General features: G+C 38.1%; 1 protein-coding gene across 1 annotated transcript in view; it reads right to left on the bottom strand.

The window, feature by feature from the left end:
- Window positions 1-17,443, bottom strand: part of LOC108520819 (neurobeachin-like) — a gene marked incomplete at its 3' end in the record, with an annotated part of 416,387 nt that overhangs the window by 204,677 nt on the left and 194,267 nt on the right. The window contains 1 exon segment of the mRNA XM_017860362.1: window positions 14,175-14,283. Coding sequence (XP_017715851.1) covers window positions 14,175-14,283 — 109 coding nt within the window.

Below are 17,443 nucleotides of genomic sequence, written 5' to 3'. Positions count from 1 at the left end.
TGATATTTTTCTTTTTTTTTTTTTTTTTTTTGGAGACAAGGTCTCACTCTGTTGCCCAGGCTAGAGTGCACTGGTGCGATCTTGGCTCACTGCAACCTCTGCCTTCCGGGCTGAAGCAGTCCTCCCACCTCAGCCACCTGAGTAGTTGGGACTACAGGTTCATGCCACCACACCAGGCTAATTTTTTTGTATTTTTTTCTTTCTTTTTTTTTTGTAAAGATGGGGTATCACTTTATTGTCCAGGCTGGTCTTGAACTGCTGGGCTCCTGCGATCCTACTGCTTCAGCTTCTCAAAGTGCTGAGATTAAACGCATGAGCCACCACATCTGGCCCCACTTCAATAAGTGTGACAAGGGAAAGTTCTTCCTAACAATGTGGCTCGTTGTCATTTACTAATGAGTTTTTCAAATTATTTCTTTCAAATACAAAAAACAGTTGACCAAATAAAGGAAAGAGAAAATTCTAAAACATTTACTAACTTTCCCACTAAAATGTGGGAGCAGGATTTTGAACATCATCTTCACTGTTATATTTCTAGTAATCAGCACCAATGCCTGACACACACCAGCACTAAGTAAATATTTGTTAAATTAGAGAATAATTAACTTAATTATATATCAATAATATATGTATGACTGCTCACTGTATTTTAGGCTTGAGCTTGTGTTTACCTCTTACATAAACCCAATGAGGTTATATTTAATAAAGATATCATTTTATATCTGTGATTTAATTTCCTGTTTAGCTTTAACATGGCAAATTCTGAATAAACAGTTAAACCTAAGTACAAAAACTGCTGCAAAACCACCATTAGTTGAAAGGCCAATTGAACAGAGCTGTATTGTTGAAGCTGAAGATGGAAAAAGCAAACTGAGGGAGAGAGACGGTCTCTTCTGATGAGAAAAGGACTATGACATCCAGAGGTCTCATTTTCCTTCCTCTTCTGCTCAGACTAAGGACATTTTCATATTAGGAATGTTCATAAAAAAGATATTGACCAGAAATAAAAACTGACCTACTCTATTAAATAATATAGCATTTAATTACCCTCATTCCCCTCATTCTCATACTTTTGATGAAACTAAACACTTCCTTGTTAAAACTAAACAGTGTTTCACAACTTTCTACACAAAGGATCCCACACATGCACTCCTAATCAAATGGAGTTGACATGAGATAAAATTTATTTGAAAACCATATACTAAAGAACAATCACTTATTGCTTGGTATGTACCTATAAGGAGTTTTCACAACAACTTGCTCCAAAGACCCTGGTGTGTACCTATAGCCCAGTGGATGAGATCCAAGAAAATTGTGATTATAAATAAAGGATTCAAAATAACTTCAGACGAGCTTAAAAGAAACCAGGACCTGCTCTTCCACGACAGTTAAAGTGTTTTCAACCAAAAGAGAGGAAATCACATTGCACAGGAAACAAAAGTGTCACCAGTTTTTATATTGTTTTTTAAGTCCCTACTTTATCATCTAACAATGAAAAGAATAATTGCCTTGCCTATCTAATAAAACTGCTAGGAAGATTAAATAAAGTTCCATATGTGAAAGTGCTTTGAAAACTATAACATATTGAAATATAAGGGTTTTTAAAATGACAAATATATATTCAGAAACTCAATTCAACATGTATTTATTAATATTCAGATATGTGCCCTCCCTCTGCTAAATGTTTGGAGACTGAAAATACATTGCTAGGTGCAACTTCACTTCTAGTAGCAATTTATTTAATTATTGTTCTAGAGGCAGGCATAAATGCATGCCCCTATTTGGTAACAAAACATGATAGACTATCATTAAGAACCTATGTAAGCTTAAAAAGGGAGAAAGGGAATAATGAGATATAAACAAAAAAAGATGAATTTAGACCCAAACATTTTAATGAAAGAGCAGAGATCAAGATGGGCCCCAAAGGTTTGACTGGATTGGTAAGAGATATGCATAGCAACCCTAAACACCCACTAAAACAAAATTGTACAGAGGTTCAGAGCTGGATATGGACATGAAAACCAATGTGTATTTAACACTTATAGCACATCTCAATTCATACCAGCCACGTTTTAAGTGTTCAACAGCCACATGTCATCAGTGGCTAGAATACAGGTAATCAACAGGGAGGGAAACAATAATGGATCATAACTATGGAGGTAACTTCATATGCTATTTACAGAGATACACCTGAGCCCAGCACTACACATGGAAATTTCATTTTATAAATGGAATTATTTTGCAATTATGTGTTACAGAACTTTAGGCTGAAGCAGGAGCTACTGAAGCTATCTTTCTGATGCACCTGCTCCCCAGCTTCATCATGCGTAAATTCTGTAGTATTAGTAGGCTCAACTTTTTGAGATGAGGTGGTTAAAACAAAAAGGCAAACTATTAACCCTGCTGTTGCATCTAACTGCCACTGTATTCGGGTCAGAGAATCTTCACAGGTTTGGACAAGCCACCTAACTTTATGACTTTTTTTTTCTGTGAATAGAAAGTTTGAATAAGATGGTATCTACCATACTGTCTACCTCTGAGATTCTATAATTTTGAGAAAAAGTTTGATTATTAAGTACTTTTTTTTTTTTTGAGACGGAGTCTTGCTCTGTCGCCCAGGCTGGAGTGCAGTGGCACTATCTCGGCTCACTGCAAGCTCCACCTCCTGGGTTCATGCCATTCTCCTGCCTCAGCCTCCTGAGTAGCTGGGACTACAGGCACCTGCCACCACACCCAGCTAATTTTTTCGTATTTTTAGTAGAGACGGGGTTTCACCATGTTAGCCAGGATGGTCTCGATCTCCTGACCTCGTGATCCGCCCACCTCAGCTTCCCAGAGTGCTGGGATTACAGGCGTGAGCCACCGCGCCCGGCCTAAGTACTTAGTTTTAAAGTTGACTAACTTGCAAAATGATTTCATTCATAAATTGTTATATCCTTACAGAAACAGTTAATTTTAAAAATACATGTTTTTTGGTTAATTATTACTATAAGGAACAAAGCTCTCATTTAGGTGATAAGATCTTACACTTGGCTCCTTGTGTCACCACTAGATGTTTAACTAAATTAAGGGAACAGTATGCAAAGAGAACCCATAAAGCAAAACTAGTATCACAATGAGGTAATGAAACAGATATTATTGTTGAGATTTACAAGTGTATTAAACATAAAATCTACTCGCTTTGCCTGCAGGAAACATATTCTAAAATCAAACAACTCTTAAGTGTATTAGAGAGGGCTATAAATCATTAACAAAAGAAAAACATAATTACTCTTAATTTAGAGATGGAGTAACAAAGCAAAACTAAAGATACAAATAGAATTTAAAATACAAGTTTTATAAATATTACAGTTCCTAAATAATATGTATATAAAATAGCTTTGAGTAATTTCAAAAGAGGTCCATTAAAGTTAACTCACTTCTTAGTGTATATTCTTCAGAATAAATTCACCTCAGAAAACTACAGAGGTAAATAATTTATTTTTTTGGTTTTCAAAATAATCAAGATAGATTTTCACATCTTCACAACTTATACAATGTTATCTGACATGTCCTGCCAAAAATCTGATTTTGTGCTTTAATTTTTTTTTTTTTTTTTTTTTGAGACAGAGTTTCACTCTTCTTGCCCAGGCTGGAGTGCAATGCTGTAATCTCAGCTCACTGCAACCTCCACCTCCTGGGTTCAAGCGATTCTCCTGCCTCAGCCTCCTGAGTAGCTGCGATTACAGGCATGCGCCACCACGTCTGGCTAATTTTGTATATTTAGTAGGATGGGGTGTCTCCATGTTGATCAGGCTGGTCTTGAACTCCCAACCTCAGGTGATCCGCCCACTTCGGCCTCCCAGAGTGTTGGGATTACAGGCATGAGCCACCGCACCCGGCTTGTGACTTAAAATTTATTGTTTATTATATTACAAGCATCTTATCAAATCAAACTTAAAATTTGTTTCAAAGATCACTATAACATAGTCTTTATCCTAATAAGACTTCAAAAAACATTAGTTAAAATTACAGATTTTTTTTTTTTTTTGAGCAAGAGTCTTGCTTTGTCGAACAGGCTGGAGTGCAGTAGAGCAATCTCAGCTCACTGCAACCTATGCCTCCCAGGTTCAAGCTATTCTGCTTCAGCTTCCCGAGTAACTGGAATTAAAGGTGCACAGTACCATACACGGCTAAATTTTTTGTATTTTTAGTAGAGACTGGGTTTCACCACTTTGGCCAGGCTGATCTTAAACTCCTGACCTTAAGTGATCCACCCTGCTCGGCTTCCCAAAGTATTGGGATTACATGCATGAGTCACTGTGCCCAGCCTCCTATTCTATTCTATTCTATTCTATTCCATTCTATTCTATTCTATTCTATTCTACTCTACTCTACTCTACTCTACTCTACTCTACTCTACTCTACTCTAAAATATCATTATCAACACCATAAGTTGGTTCTTTATTATTTCTGCACTTAATTTTACACATTCGTAGAGTTGTAGTAATATTTATTTTGATGCATTGCTGAGATTAAGGTGATTTTCCCAAACTGAAAAAAGAAAATGAAGATTAAAAAAACATTTCAAACTCTGGATTATCAAACAACTAATTCTTGCTAAGAGTACAAAACTTGATTGACACTAACAAGATGAATTCAACCTAAACTGCAAGTCTGGAAGTGACTTCCTTTTTCAGTTAAATTTCCTTTACTATGTTAATACAAATTAAATTGATACCCATCACACAAGTTAATTTTTTTGCAACTAGATGCGACCCAGCAAAAGATGTAATGTTTAAACTCTGGTGATCCAGAAACAGTAATCTACTGTCCTGTCATTCTAATAATACAATTCGGTTTGGCAGTAGTATTAAAGCTTATGTTGAAGACCCTTTCTGCTATTTTGTAGGATTAACAATGCTGACCAATCATTTATGATATTTCTCTTTTGGCACTTTGCACACTTACATTAACTTTTCTTTTTAGAATATGGGTTCATTATAAACTCAAAGTCCTTGAAAAATTATTTAAAGTAACCATAAACATTATTCTATTTGAAAAACATATATTATTACTAAAATTGATCAGAGGCCTGTAAATTGGTTCCTTCATCGTTTCAGGAGCTCTGCCTCATCCCATATCCAGTATCAGAGAATTCAAACTTACCTTGAGTTTTCCTCATCTAAGACATTGGACCAGCAATTACTTGGCTTTGTTTTGTGTAGAGTATCACTAGAGACCAAAATCTGGATACTAGGAATACACAGAAGTATAGGTGGTGGATAAAAATGCTGCTGTACTTGTGTTGAGTCACTTTTCAGGAAGACTAACAAAAATATATATGTGTGTGTATACACGTATTCGAAATTTTCTTATTTAAAGGTTAGTACTACACAATGGTTTTCCAAATTCAACATATTATGTTATTATGCTACACTCATATCAAGTTTCACTGACTGCTCAGACTCTGTATTATGGATAAGAGGTCAAAATAAGCAGATGCTCAAAAATTCACGTAGGTAAAACAATGATTAAAAACTTACATAGGCATCATTGACCAAAGCAATTAGTAGGTTCAAAAAATCAAAAGATAAACACACGTTCATCAATATTAGGCAGTAGCTTTCAGAAGCCTAATCTGATATTGTAGCCGGTTTTGATTCAGAGGAGGACTTTAACGCTGTCAACTGAGGAGAGATTCTGACATTTTTGCATTATGCATATATTATGGAACCTACCTACTTTATAATTATTTATTAGTGGCATGACATATAGCAAATTATTTAACCTGTGAGTCTTAATTTGTCTGTTTTAAAAAGCAATAAAAAATACCATTATCATAGGGTAGCTGTAAGATCTGAAACAATGTTCATAAAGAATTTACCATGTTTGTCATGAGAGGTGACCAATAAAAAATAGTTACTATGATGAGGGAAATACAGTATCAGAATAAGGAAAGAAAATGGCCTCATTATACTCTGCATAGGAAAAAGCCATTATGCTAGTACTTATTCAGTTGTGTGTGCAAAATACTGAAACAATACTAAAACATTACTATAATTCAAAAGGGCACTGTTCAGAAAGGCATGGTCTACTACTCTTGTGATTTGAGGAATGACTGACACAAAGTGGGAATATTAAGCTCAGAAACAAACAAACAATTCAGAGTAGTCAGTAGATTTATTCACTAATCTAAAGAGCAGCCACTCTTAAATTTACTGATGAGAACATAAAATAGAGGAAAAATCAAGTAGTTAAAAGTAATATTATAGAGCAGTGGTCAGAAAACTATGGCCTGTGGGCCAAATCTAGCCTGCCACCTCTTTCTGTAATACCGTTTTACGGGTACGCAGCCTGTCTGGTTCGTCCTGTCCACGGCTGCTTCTGAGCTACAACAGATTTGAGTAGTTGTGGCAGACACCGCACAGCCCACAAAGCCTGAAATATTACTATCTGTCCCTTTACCAGAAATGCTAGCCCTTCTCAGCTATAGATGAATATTTTGTGATAAATATATTTGTAAATATAAGTGCAAAAAGCTGTACAAGAAAACTATATTTAGGATGACATTTTATAAAAGTTGTGTGTGCATATGTGTATGAGTTGAGAAATATATATACATATATATATTCTTAAGTATGAATCAGACGTAATTGCTAAATTTTATTTTGGTGCTTTTCTACCTTTTCCAAATTTTGCAATGATGAATATTAATTCTGATAGAAGAATATAATACAGACTGTAATAAAAAGAACAACAGAGGGGAGTTAAATTTCTCTGTACTGCTGTAAAGCAGTGGTCAGCAAATTTTTTATAGATAAGATCAGATAGTATTTTAGGATTTGTGGATCACGTAATCTCCATTACAACTACTCAACTCTGTAATGTCAAGTGACCAATGGACTTTACTTAATGAGTTATGTTCTATTAAACTTTATTTCTGCATAAAGGAAGCTGCCCTAAACCCCCTTGCATGCAACTATTTCTCTTGAGTACACCCACACTCCCCTATCTTGAGTTTGTACTTTTCTCTTTGCAAGAAATCTCCATGCCATCACTATTTTCTGACTCATCCTTGAACTCCTATTATCAAGAGCCTGAACACCAGCTGGGGTGAAGGTTCCACCAGTGTTTGGAAACCTCACCCAGCCCACCAGTATTACCTTTATGATGACCCAGCCTGGAGCATCATCAGCCCCATTTTAGAATCACTGGCAGTCAGTTGTCCCAAGAACAAGTCAAAGCCAACGGTAACTCTCTTTCAGAAAATGGAGTACAATAGCCAAAGAACAGGACCCTACATTTTAATACCATCTTGTAATTAGATCTTTTTTGTGAACATAAGAAAAAATTGACTCAAATATTGTATGTACAGGCCTTCATAGCTCTTTATCAAAACCCTGAGCTTCATAGGAATTCCCACCTTTGTTATGCTCATACCCCTTCCTTTAAGGGAACCAAATGGGGAACCAGATATCCTAAATGATCCCCTTTTGGGAAATATACCTCTCAAGGGCCTTCCCTCACCTCCTAACCTAGACACAGTCTGGCACCCACAGCTTCTCCCTCTTACCCAGCTCCACCTTTAACTCCCCAGTCTTCTCCTAGTTCCACTGTCTCCAGCATCCAGACTCTTGCTAGTCCGCCTCCTTACCATCCTATATAACCTTCCCTACCAAGGGAACCGAGTCCTGATGGGGTCACCTGCAGTGGTGTTTCCTACCCTCCTAAGAGACCATTCTAAGTTATGTCCACTTAGGGAGGTAGCCAATGGGGATGCTGGGATCATTCATCAGGTGCATGTACCTTTGATTTTCAACTAAATTCATGAAGGAATTCTGGGCTTTCTCACTCTCATCTGAGTTAACTTGGGGAGACATTCATATCATCTTGTCCATGTGTTGCACCCCTGAAGAAAAGCAGGATATTTGGGCAAAGGCCCAGGCTTATGATAACAATCTGTCATCTGGGGACTCTGAAGAATATGGTATGGGGGCCACATCTTTGCCTAACAAAGACCCTAACTGGAACTATCAACAGGGCCAAGTTGATCTAAGAAAAAGAAATCATATGGTGACTTGTTTAGTGAAGGGAATGAAAAATATAACACCAAGCCTGTGGACTATAATAAAATAAGGGAAATAAAGAAAGGATGAAAACCCAGCTTTGTTCCAGAGATGCCTTGTGAAGGCCCTAAGAAAATACACTAACAGTGACCCCAATATTGATGCTTGGCAAACTTTACTTGGGACACACTTTATTAGCCAGTCAGCACCTGACATCAGAAGAAAAACCACATAAATTGGCTTTGGGATCCCAAATGCCTATTAATGAAATGCTTGATGTGGAATTCAATAATAGGGATAGGGCTGAATATGTTGAAAGGACCTAGCAAGGCAAATGATGAGATAGCAGCAGGCCCAAATGATAGTAGTCACTATAAGCAGCATCCTGCAACCTCAGGGTCACCCAGAGGTACACTTCACCCATGGACCAAGCAGACCTCCCAGAAAACTTAAAGGTAATGGTTGCTGCTTCAAGTGTGGGGAGCTGTGACACAGTGGCAATAACTGTCCCAGCCAAGGGAGCCCAACCAGACCCTGTCCTCACTACAAGCAGGAGGGCCACTGGAAAAGGGATTGCCCTCAGCTCCAAAGGGAGAGAAGGAAACTTGATGCCATAATGGTTATAACTGAGGACTGAAGGGACCCAAGGTTCCTGGTGGCTCCCACAAAAGCATGGTCATCACAACTAAGGAGCTTTGGGTGACTTGACACGGCAGGAAAGAATAATAATTTCTTAATTGATACGGGGCAAGTTACTCTGTCCTAAGGGCCACTCTTGGACCTTATCTTCCAATAACTGCATTGTCATGGATGTTGATGGCACTCCAAAATCAAAACACTTTACCTTACCCCTGAGCTTCAGGCTACAAAACTCTATGTCTCATTTCTTTATTGGAATGGGATTTCCTGGCCACAGTTGGAGTTACTTTACATTTATCAGGCCCTGGGAAACATTCCTTTCAAGTACTGGCAATACTTGTTTTTTCATTACCAGTATCAGACAAACAGGAGATTCCATCCAAAATAAGATCTGGAAATGGAACCACAAGTATGAAATCAAGAAACTCCTGGCAAAGCAATACGTGGTCAGCTAGTGATCACCTCTTTAAAAGACAAAAATAATTTCCCACATAAGCATCAATATCTCCTCAAACAAGAAGCCAGGTGAGGACACTAACCTCTAATTAAGAAGTTTTTAAAACATGGCCTCCTAGTTCCATGTCAGTCTCCTTGTAATAGTCCTGTCCTCCCTGTCTAAAAACAAAATGAAGAATATTGTCTAGTTCAAGGCTTATGAACCATTAATGAAGCTGTAATTCCCCTACATCTTATAGTGCCAAATCCTTCTACCATATTTACCCAAATATCAGAAGACACCAAATGGTTCATGATATTAGATCTTAAGGATGCTTTCTCTTGTATGTCTCTTTGCCTTGACTGTCACTATTTGTTTGCTTTTGAGTGAACTAATACTGAAAATAGTATTTCCTGGCAGTATACCTGGGTCGTACTGCCTCGGAGCTTTAGGGATAGCCCTCACTTGTTCAGAAATGCCTTGGCAAGAGAATTACGATAACTAGAGCCAGAAAGGGAAGCCACACTCCAATATGTGGATGACATCCTTGTATGCAGACCCACTAAAGAGGCCTCAGATAAGAATGTTATTCAAGTTCTAAACTTCCTGGGAGAAAGGGTATCCAGTCTCTCCACCCAAGGCCCAGATTTCTAAATTGAAAGTAAAATATCTGGGGTACATCTTAAGCCCAGGAAACTACACCATGTCCATCGAACAAAAGGAAGCTATCTTAAAGGTCAGGCCTCTACAACTGAAGAAGCAACTCAAAACTTTCCTGGGTATGACAGGAACTTGCAAGATTTGGATCCCAGGATTTGGAATCATTGCTAAGCTACCATATAAAGCTCTAACAGGGTCAAAGCATGACTGCTTGAATGGTCAAGGAAACAACAAGAGGCTTTATGTTCTAGCTGAACAAAGTGGGGTTTGCACAGTAATAAAACACACCTGTTGTTCTTATATTAACAATTCAGGATTAGTTGAACTGAAAGTTCAAAAGATTTACTAACAGGCTACCTGGCTACATAATTTCAATATAATCCCACTGCTCAAACCATCTGGGACTCCATCAAAGGATACTACCAACTGTGATGTGGTTCTTTCCTTTGACCTTCAGTAGCTCTCTTATTATGGTGAATCTTTGTCCTTACTTGTTTAACCTCCTTGTAAATTTTGTGTCTTTTACATTACAACAGTTCCATGTCAAAATGATGGTTATGCAATGATTCCAATCCCTCCCTTGGATTCAGAGTCTCCTGATGACTCACCCTTAGAGCCCTCAGGCCAGGCAGCCAGAGATTACCACGCCCTTGTGAGGCAGGGCCAACATCTCTAATCAGCAGGAAGTAGATAAAGAAGACCAACCATCTCCCTCATCAACCCTTAAGAATAAGAGATGGAAATCTCTGAAGGGGAAGGGGAAATGAAACAGGAATAATAAGGGTGGTTGCAGGAGAATAAAAAACTCCAGGCAGCAGTTTCACATGACTAAAGCCAGGATGAGAGCCAAGATAGCTATGGCTGACGGGACCCACTATGGCACTGGATTTGATGGAGGTTCACCTAGGACCTCATTACACACTCACTAACATACGAAATCACACACCTATCACCACCATAATGGTTCCAGGAACACCCATATTTGGAGTAAAACTAGATAGCATCACAGTTCTGAGAAATAATCTACCCGTTTACAGTAATCTTGATGAATATTCCATCCCTTGTTTAGAAGAAACTCATAAAGGTAGCAGCCCCAAAAACCCTTGCATGCAACTCTCTCTTAAGTAAGCCCACACTCCCCTTTCCTGAGTGTGTACTTTTCTCTTTGCAATAAATCTCTGTACTTTTCCTTAAAAGAACCCAAACAAAACCTTTTATTTGCAGACCCCGAAATTTGAATTTCATTTAATTGAACACATCCAAAACACTCTTTTCCCCATCTTACTCATCATCACTCGCCATCAGAGAAATGCAAATCAAAACTACAATGAGATACCATCTCACACCAGTTAGAATGGTGATCATTAAAAAATCAGGAAACAACTGGTTCTGGAGAGGATGTGGAGAAACAGGAACACTTTTACACTGTTGGTGGGACTGTAAACTAGTTCAACCATTGTGGAAAACAGTATGGTGATTCCTCAAGGATCTAGAACTAGAAATACCATTTGACCCAGCCATCCCATTACTGGGTATATACCCAAAGGATTATAAGTCATGCTGCTATAAAGACACAAGCACACGTACGTTTATTACGGCACTATTCACCACAATAGCGAAGACTTGGAATCAACCCAAATGTCCATCAGTGACAGACTGGATTAACAAAATGTGGCACATATACACCATGGAATACTATGTAGCCATAAAAAAGGATGTGTTCATGTCCTTTGTAGGGAAATGGATGCAGCTGGAAACCATCATTCTCAGCAAACTATCGCAAGAACAGAAAACCAAATACTGCATGTTGTCACTCATAGGTGGGAATTGAACAATGAGATCACCTGGACACAGGAAGGAGATCATCACACACCTATTGTGGCAGGGGAGAGGGATAGCATTAGGAGATACACCTAATGTAAATGACGAGTTAATAGGTGCAGCACACCAACATGGCACATGTATACATATGTAACAAACCTGCACATCGTGCACATGTACCCTAGAACTTAAAGTACAAAAAAAAAAAAAAAAGCCAGGAAACAACAGATGCTGGAGAGGATGTGGAGAAATAGGAACGCTTTTACACTGTTGGTAGGAGTGTAAATTAGTTCTACCATTGTGGAGGATAGCGGGGTGATTCCTCAAGGATCTAGAACCAGACATACCATTGACCCAGTGATCCCATTACTGGGTATATACCCAATGGATTTTAAATCATGCTGCTATAAAGACACATGCACACATATGTTTATCGTGGCACTATTCATGATACCAAAGACTTGGAACCAACCCAAATGTCCATCAATGACAGACTGGATTAAGAAAATGTGGCACGTATACACCATGGAATATTATGCAGTCATAAAACAGGATGAGTTCATGTCCTTTGTAGGGACATGGATGAAGCTGGAAACCATCATTCTCAGCAAAGTATCACAAGGACAGAAAACCAAACACTGCATGTTCTCAGTCACAAGTGGGAAATGAACAATGAGAACACTTGGACACAGGGCGGGGAACATCACACACTGGGGCCTGTCAGGGGGTGGGGGCCTGGGGGAGGGATAGCATTAGGATAAATACCTAATGTAAATGACGAGTTAATGGGTGCAGCACACCAACATGACACATGTAGACCTATGTAATAAACCTGCACGTTGTGCACATGTACCCTAGAACTTAAAATATAATAAAAAATTTTTAAAAGAAAAAATAAAATTGAAATAAAAGAAAAATCTCCAAATTAAAAAAAAAAAAATGTAAAACCTATCCTATTTGAGGACTGTGCAAAATCTGAAACTGAGCTTATCTGTTCCATGGCTTACATGAAAAGAAATAGTATTAGAGAAGAGTAAATTTGTTTTGTTTTGTTTTGTTTTGTTTTCTGAAGGGGACAGGGTCTCACTTTGTCACTCAGGCTGGAGTGCAGCAGCGCAATCTCAGCTCAGTGCAGCCTTGACCTCCTGGGATCAAGCAATCCTCCTGCCTCAGCCCTCCAAGTAACTGAGACTACAGGTTAATTCAAAATTATAGTACAATTTCATTCAGAATCTCAGCATCTGCCTTTCTCAATGTCTCCCATTTTTATTTTAAAAACATTTTTATAAATAAATCTACAATGATGAGATATTCTATTTAATGTTTTCTGACCACTGCTCTTCCGAGTTAGGCATAATATTATGGATATTTAGTAGTACCTGTAAGTTTTCTCTTAGCATGACTATAATGCCCTTGTATAACAGATACAAAGTCTTGTCATCTAAATCTATAACAAAATAATCTACACTCTGCTGTATTTCAAAGTGTGAGATTAGAAATCCATTTTTCTTCTTGTTTAGACATGATGGCTATGTACTGGTATTTAAAAGCCGAAAACTTAGGTTTGGCAATACAGGCGGTACATGAAACACTGTTGAGTTATTACATCTCTGTAATTTCTAGTTTGCCAAGCAACAGTGCAAGGTGAGGAGAGCATAACAAATATTCTTGTTACAAATCTTTAACTCTCTGGTTGTGGCACAAAGCAGCTACAGGCAATAGCTAAACAAATGAGTGTGACTGTGTTCACTGAAATTTGAAAATCCTATAAATTTTACAATTCATATATTATTCTTTTTTTGATTATTTTCAACCATTTAGAAATATAAAAAAGCATCCTTAACTTAGAGCCATACAAAAATGGATGCTGGCAGTTAGCTCTTGAGCTATAGAAAAAAAAACTGGGACCACTGAAGATGAGTTATAGGAAAAGCAGACTTAAGGTTAATGTAAGGGGACATTACTAACATTTTACTACCATTTAAAAATGAAAGTAGCCACTCTTGTGAGGTAGTATACACATTTCATAGAAAATACTGAACCCAAAACTCTTCCATTTGTTGGAAGTGATAAAAAAGGAACTTCTAAATTGAAATGATGAGATCCAAAGATGCTTCCAGATATCATTTTTACAAATAATTATTACCTAAATTTATCCCAGTAGCAACTCTAGCTTAATACTGGCAGTGGATATAGCTAATAGAAGCAGAAAGGGAGAGAGTAGGAAGGAGAGGAAAAAAACAGAGGGGTGGGGATGGGGAAGTAGAACTAATATATAATATGTAATGGATGTAGTTTATGTGAGAAAGACTTTGTGTGAAGCCAGTCAGCCAACCTATACTAGAAGAAAAGCTCTTGGATAGACATAAAGAGATTGGCAAAAATTGTACATGGATATGTTTTAAAATAAAATAAAAATATAAGGTATGTATTCATTTTTTACCATTAAACCATTTTCTGGTTTAATTAGCTTTCAGATTAACAGACCAACTACTCATCTCAATTGCATAGATTTAGAGGGTTTCCACTGTATACACTTAAAACTTTCATCACACATTTTTAATTTTTACCTCATAAAGTGTGTTGTATGTGGTGACAGTCACAGTGTTTGTATGCAACATCAGCCTTTCTCCAAGAAGAGTGAAAAGACTATGGGTGTGCATAATTTCAACTTTTCTCCTGGAGAGAAGGGGGAAAAATAAAACACCATGAAACACATTGGATTCTCTGCTCACATGACTTTTAGATAAGAGAGAACAATTTACAAGCAGATACAGAATAATACAAGTAATTATTTTTATGAACTTCCATCTATAGAAACAACAGTTTGTAACACAACTGTGTCCTAAAGTTCCAAGACTGTTAAAAACTTTTCAAATAAAATATCTGTGTGAACTAAAATGTGAAATGTACAAATTATGGAATATTACATAAATGTCATTGCTATTATTTTCAAATTTCAAATAACTATTTAGAAGTGATTTTATTGGGTTAAAACTATTGGTTTCCCCTAACATAGAGACCACATAATTTTTAAATCATTTCTATCCAAATTCAAAGTTTATAACATACACTGTAACAAACCTTAACATCAAGAACTAAAATTATGGTTAAAAATAAATATGACAGCTTAATTTTGGGGTCATTAAAACAAAATAATTCTGCATAATTAAAGAGAGTTCATCATTGCTTGTATTTGTGGTCTACCAATGGATTTAAAAAATACCTTTCTACTTAATGTTGCCTGATTTAATTTTGTCCCACCCACACCCACAACTTAGGATAGAAGGTTCCATTAAAGGAACCATCCTGGAACTCTTAGCTGTAGCTCAAGAATTACTACCGGCCTCTCATTTGTGTTACTTCCTTAGAATTCAAGATCTGGGCCGGAAGCAGTGGCTCACGCCTGTAATCCCAGCACTTTCAGGGGCTGAGGTGTGTGGATCACGAGGTCAGGAGTTCGAGACAAGCCTGGCCAATATGGTGAAACCCCATCTCTACTAAAAATACAAAAATACGGGCGTGGTGGCACATGCATGTAGTCCCAGCTACTCAGGAGGCTGAGGCAGAAGAATCACTTGAACCTGGGAGGTGGAGGTTGCAGTGAGCCGAGATCATGCCACTGCACTCCAGCCTGGGGGACAGAGGGAGACACCGTCTCAAGAAAAAAAAAAAAAAAAAAAACAGAATTCAAAATCTAGATCATCTTCTCTCCCCACTCTCAGTATTTCATTTCTTTCTTCAATTTTCCATTGTTCTCTGGTTTTGGCAACTGTGACACAGTCTGACAAAGTAATCACCAAACTCTGGTTCCTTTCTTCCTGGGTCCACATCTGTATTACATTTCCAGCCCCTCTTATAGCTAAGTGTGGCTATTTAACTGAGTTCTAGCCAATAAAATGTGAACAGAACAGTTGTAGATTATTTTGAGGCCTGACCCACAGGAAAAGCACTCATGCACATTTTCCATGCTCTTTCTGCAAGCCAGCAACACAGATCCACAGAAGGAAGACAATGGAGCCACAAGGTGGGAGAAGCTGCCTGGGTCTCTAAATCACTGTAAGATAATCAACTGCTTGGGAAGGCCTATTTGGATTTTAAGTGAACATGAAATAAAATACTACCTGGGAAGTGACTAGAATTTCATTATTTATCAGTTATGGCAGCTATTGTTACCATAATTAATACAGAAATCAAATGAACCATTTATGTGGGTACCATTCATCTGCAAAAGGTCTCGTCTAACATCAGCTTCCAAGTGCCACACTCCATAACAAAAGGCACAGGACTGTTGATCCCCTCACCCTATCTGCCTCAGTCCAGGCAAGGAAAAAGCAAAATTACCTAAACTCAAAAGGAAGCTAGGACATCTGTCCTGTGGCTGTGTTTGCAAAACACTTAAATATGACTGAAAAAGGTCAAATGGCTATTAAAAAAAATACAGGGCTAATGCGTATTATGGAACGATGGAAGGGAGGTTTAAATCTCTTCCAACTCAAGCGTTGCCCAAGAAAAGGAGGCCTTAAGTGTTCCTTTGCTCCCAATCAGGAAAGAACAAATGACAAAGCACAGACCTTGAAACAGGTGCTGGTAAACATAGGTCTAAATTAGTCTATCTGAAGGCCAGCTCAGTGGCTAATGCCTGTAATCCCAGCAGTTTGGGAGGTCAACGCAGGAGGCTCACTTGAACTCATGAGTTCAAGACCAGTCTGGGCAACACAGCAAGACCTCATCTCTACTAAATAAAATAAAATAAATAAAATAAAATAAAATAAAATAAAATAAAATAAAATAAAATAAAATAAAATAAAATAAAATAAATTAGCTGGGCATGGTGGCAGGCTCCTCTCATCCCCAGTTACTCAAGAAGGGGAGGATGACTTGATTCCTGGAGATCAAGGCTGCAGTGGGCTTGCACCACTGCACTCCAGCCTGAGCAACAGAGTGAGACCTGGTCTCAAAAAACTGAACTAATTAATTAAGTAGGCTATCTGAAATTTAGAATACTCTCTTAACCGTGCCACTACTACTTCAGCTACCAAAGAAATCCTTGCTTTCTTGAGTATCTCCTCCAATGCAAACAGGTGCTTAATTCTAGGTTTGGAGGAAACTTGAAGATACTGTGCATACACCAGGGAAGAGACAAGTCAGCTTCCTCCTATAGTTTGCTTTAAAACAATACTTACCAATAAATTTGGCTGCACAGCAGTCAAGAGATAAACAAAATACCATCCATCATCTTAGGCAGGAAATGGTGCACTGCCCCTGTACATCACATGATTTTGTTCCTTATAGGACTTCTAATGAAAGACCTAGCTCTGTGGGTTTAGTTCAGGAAAGGCTTCAGTGGGACATTTACTGGAAAAACTAACATCAAAATTACCTTTAAGATCTAAAGAGACTTCAGTTTTAGTGCTGATTTGCTTATATCTTGAGTTTGACAGGACTTCTGCCCACATGGATCAAGAATGTCATCTATATTTTTACAGAATGCACATTATAGATGTATTAGCTTACTATACATTCCACTGAAATGTATTTAAATTTTCTTCTTCACAAAACAACCTTTTTGTGGGGTGGTCAAAGATACTTCTTGTTGCTGGGTGTGGGGGCTCATGCCTGTAATCCCAACACTTTGGGAGGCCGAGACAGGCAGATCACTTGAGGTCAGGAGTTCAAGATCAGCATGGCCAACATGGTGAAACCCCATCTCTACTAAAAATTCAAAAATTAGCTGGGCGTGACAGCATGCATCTATAGTCCCAGCTACTCAGGAGGCTGAGGCAGGAGAGTCACTTGAGCCTGGGAGGCAGAGGTTGCAGTGAGCTGAGATTGCGCC

Source organism: Rhinopithecus bieti, unplaced genomic scaffold, assembly GCF_001698545.2.
Source record: "Rhinopithecus bieti isolate Rb0 unplaced genomic scaffold, ASM169854v2 scaffold_54450, whole genome shotgun sequence".
Taxonomy (NCBI): Eukaryota; Metazoa; Chordata; class Mammalia; order Primates; family Cercopithecidae; genus Rhinopithecus; species Rhinopithecus bieti.
The sequence above is the reverse complement of the archived record's forward strand: the minus strand, read 5'-3'. Positions and strand labels throughout refer to the sequence as shown.